This window comes from Miniopterus natalensis, chromosome X (assembly GCF_054644295.1).
Source record: "Miniopterus natalensis isolate mMinNat1 chromosome X, mMinNat1.hap1, whole genome shotgun sequence".
Classification (NCBI taxonomy): Eukaryota; Metazoa; Chordata; class Mammalia; order Chiroptera; family Miniopteridae; genus Miniopterus; species Miniopterus natalensis.
The window spans coordinates 57,146,499-57,150,270 of record NC_142103.1 but is presented as its reverse complement, the minus strand read 5'-3'; the positions used below and the strand labels follow the sequence as shown (position 1 = coordinate 57,150,270).

General features: G+C 60.0%; 1 protein-coding gene across 1 annotated transcript; it reads right to left on the bottom strand.

The window, feature by feature from the left end:
- Positions 1-1,133: 1,133 nt before the first annotated feature.
- Positions 1,134-2,372, bottom strand: LOC148090505 (uncharacterized protein CXorf49 homolog). Its single transcript, XM_087813371.1, has one exon. The coding sequence runs from the start codon at positions 2,370-2,372 to the stop codon at positions 1,134-1,136; it is 1,239 nt and encodes a 412-aa protein (XP_087669497.1).
- Between the last annotated feature and the right edge of the window lie 1,400 nt (positions 2,373-3,772).

Genomic DNA, 3,772 nt, shown 5'->3' with positions numbered 1-3,772 from the left:
GCTTGCCTCCCCTGTTCCCCAGAGGCAGCCCACCCACGACTGTGGTCCCCAACACTGTGTGCGGCTCTGGGTTGGACGCTCACAGAGCTGCAGCCAAAACCAGCCCCTGGGACGAGCCCAGGGGCCCAACAGGACTTATCAGAAAAGGCCCTGTTCTGCGCTGAAACTCTCTGTCTGGAGTTGCAGTTTGGGGCACGGCCGCGAATCACCCCTACGCACAAAACCCCACGCAGAGGATGAAGTGACTTGAGTCCAGCCCTGTCAACACCCGCTTTCCTGTGGTTTGAGAAGCTGTCTGGGTAGGCGGCTAGGCAGGGAGGCAGAGAGGCAGGGAGGCAGGGAGCAAGGCTGAGCCCCAGCCGGAGCCGGAGCCGGAGCTGGAGCCGGAGCCGGAGCCGGAGCCGGAGCCGGAGCCGGAGCCGGAGGTTCCCTCCTCATCCCCTCTCCCCTCCAGTCCCAGCAAACCCACCGGACTCACTGGAGGGTGTGGGCCCTCTGGGCAAGCCTTCTCCCTGGCTCAGAGCCAAGGGCTGTGAGTGTCCTGGCATCCGGGCGGCTCTGTTGTTGCCGTCGCCACTGTTGCATTCTCGACATGATGGCCCTGGACTGTGTGTCGGAGGCTAAAAGAAAAAGTTCTCACTTATTCGGACTCGGGATGTGTGCGTGTGCGTGTGCTTAGGGGCTGGAGTGAGGCAGGGAATAGGGAAGGCAGTTCCGAGGCTGATCACATCAGCACTTTCTCCCTCAGTCAGCCCCAGGTCAGGAGGCCAGGCCGAGCTAGAGAGAACAGTGGGGCCCTGCGAATGCCCAGGCCCCCTGCAAGGACGGCTTGGGGAGCAGCTAGCAAGTAGGAGTCATGGAGCTGATGGTTCTAAACATTGAAGCTTTGGGGCCCAAACTTCTAAGGGGTCTTCCGGTCCAAATCAGCTGTCCCAGCCCTCCCTTCCACCCCAGTGGGGAAGCTTGCCAGTTGTGGAGATTGTTGCCCGGCATGCACAGGAGTGCTATCTTAGGGTTTGCCCTGGCTAAAACCACCCAGGTCTGGCATCCTAATGACCCAGGGTGCCCAATGACAAGCCCTGAGAAAGGGACAGAAGGAGCACAGATAGAGAAGTGCAGGGCTGGGGCAAAGGCTAGGTGGGGAGCGGGGAGGAGCATGGCCTCATACTCACTGGGACATTTGGGCCTGGCTCTCTCTTCGGTTCCTTATCTTCTACCATGACTGGCAGGGACTCCCTCTTCCTCCTGGCCACAGACTTCTGCCCAGCGCCAGTGTGCTTGGACCGTTTGGTTCCCAAAGGGACCAAGGAGTACCTCTTGCCCCTCCCAAGCAGTGGAATACCAGAGATTGGGGGGAAGGTGGCTGGTTCCAGGGGAGCTGCTGAGACACTCTGCCCCCAGGAAGGAAAGGTACTCAGGAGGGCAACTTTGGAGGCCCCCCCTAGGAATTTCTTCTCGACCACTTTCCTTCCAAGAGTGACCTTGGGCAGGCTGACTGCAGCAGCAGCAGCTCCCGGCAGGTAGCTGGACCTGCTCCCCGCCTTCCCCCAGACCACACTGTGGGGTTTCTTAGAGGACACGTCCAGCTCCCCAACAGCCTGCCTTTCCCCGACCGAAGCGAGTGGTCGGGGAGCGGAGTGCAGGAAAGAGCCTGGCACGCGAAGGAACTTCTCCCGGACATGGGTAATCGAGTGTCTGGGTGTGCCCTGTGGGCTCTTGGGTTTGGCCTGGCCTCTGCCCTTGCGACAGATGCTCACCCTCATCAGCTGCATCTCACCGAACTCATCTGATGACTCGGAGTCGGAAGGCGAGCCGACCAGGCCTTCCGCAGAGGACCGCTGGCGACCCACGGTGACTTCCGACCTATTCTTAGCACCTCTTTTCGGGTTTCCCCAGGCTCGGCCTCCCTCAGGCCCCCTGAGGTGCAACGAGGGGGCGGAAGGCAGCGGCGATCCCACCAAACCATGGGCCTGCGCGCCTCTACCACTGGGACCTGACTGTAAGTCCACCCAAAGGGTGGACACTTCAGAGTCGCAGCTCTCTGGGGAGGGGTTTCTGCGGACACCCAAGTCATCCCGGTCGGTCAGCTGCTGCAGGATGGCCATCGCGGCCTCACCGCCAAGGTAGTCCAGAGTGTCCCCGTCGACGTCGGCCGGAGAGCCAGGTCGGCCTTCGCGACCCCAGAGCACCCCCCTTCCCGCTTCCATCACTTCCTGCTCCTCCTCGAAGCCCTCGGGGTCTGGGAACCCGCTCTCGCCCTGGCTGCTCAGCGGCACCCCCAAAGCATGGCCTAGTCCTCCGGCCTGCTCCCCGCCCTCTGCGTCGACCCCTGTTCTCCAAACGGACCCCTCATCCTCGTCGGGGGAGCTCATGTCGCCAAGTCCCGACAGCCCAGGTACGGGGTAGACGATCGCCCTGGGCACGGTGGCAGCGGGACCGCCGAGGCCTTCTGAGGGAGCCCACTGTCACCTCACGACAGGCAGCTCACGAGTTGGCCTCCAAGAGCGCGAGACTAACTGGCGCCTTCGACGCCGCGCCTTGGCCTTCTCATTGGCGCGCTTCCCACCGTCAATCAGTGCTTCCCTTCTAGGCCCGCCCCCCGAGGCCCTAGCCAATAGGGTGGAGGCCTCTGGTTGGTCCAGAATCCCAACGCCTCAGCGGCCCTTGGAAGCCAATCTGGCGGAGGAGTGCAGTAGTTCGGGCTCCCCTTCCGTCACTTCCTGTCCGACCTCCCCTGGCCAGGTACCTACGTTCCAACTAGAGTCAAAGCACGAGCCTCTGTACAAAAGGGGGGAGATGACGCGGCCTCACCGCCAAGGTAGTCCAGAGTGTCCCATGTACAAAGCGGGGAGATGACGGCACCTGTCGGGGTGGGCGGAGGGGTTGTGAGGTGGCGGGTCAGGATGGAGGTGAAAGGTCAGGGTGGAGGTGAAGCAACAGCCACTCTTCCACAACAAGACTTACGACCCAATAAGCAAATGGACACCAGAGCACGCGGTCAACCGTGGGGTCTACGTACTTTTTCCTCAGAGGGCCAGGGGAGCAAAAGAGTTGTCGTATTGTATTTACGGGCTGTAGGGTCTCTGTCGCAACTCCACTACTGTCATGAGGCGTGATCAAATCTGCCCGTGGCTGTGTGCTCGGGGAACTTTATTGGCCAGCCTGTTTGGCGGAAGGGCTGGGGTTTGCTCCCCTCCCTCAGCCCCGCCCCCACTCTGAGTGAATTTAAAGAAGAGGGACTGCCCATGACCAGTGCACACCCCAAAAGATGCTCACCATCACAGATCCTAGAGATACGGACTAAGACCATAAGTCAATTTTCACACACCAGGTCTGCAACAATCAAAGGGCTTAGCTATGCCAAGGGTAGGAGAGGTTATGAACAAGCTCGTGCTTGGCACACTGCTGAAGGGGTGGGGGTGGGGGTGAGGGGAAATGGTGGCCTGTGCAGCAGCACAGAAGAACCATTTGGAAAGATAATTGGGCAAAATCCAGGAAAAGCAACTTATACAACACGTACACTATGTGCCTGGCACTCTTCTAAGCGCTGCAGATAAATAGTAACACATCCTCACGACAATCCTAGGATTGAAGTACCCACCACTACCTCCCTCTTACAGGTGAAGAAACAGGCACTGAGAGGTTCAGCCACTGGCCCAAGGTCATTCGGCTTGTAGCGATCAGCGGCAGGACTGAAACCAAGACAGTCCCGCTCCAGATCCCTTGCTTAGAGCAGAAAACCTTAAAAATGAAAAAGCGCCCATCCCCTCTA

What these genes read in the sequence shown, in the direction of transcription:
- LOC148090505 (XM_087813371.1), bottom strand. Translation starts at nt 2,372, where the DNA reads ATGAGCTCCCCCGACGAGGATGAGGGGTCCGTTTGGAGAACAGGGGTC.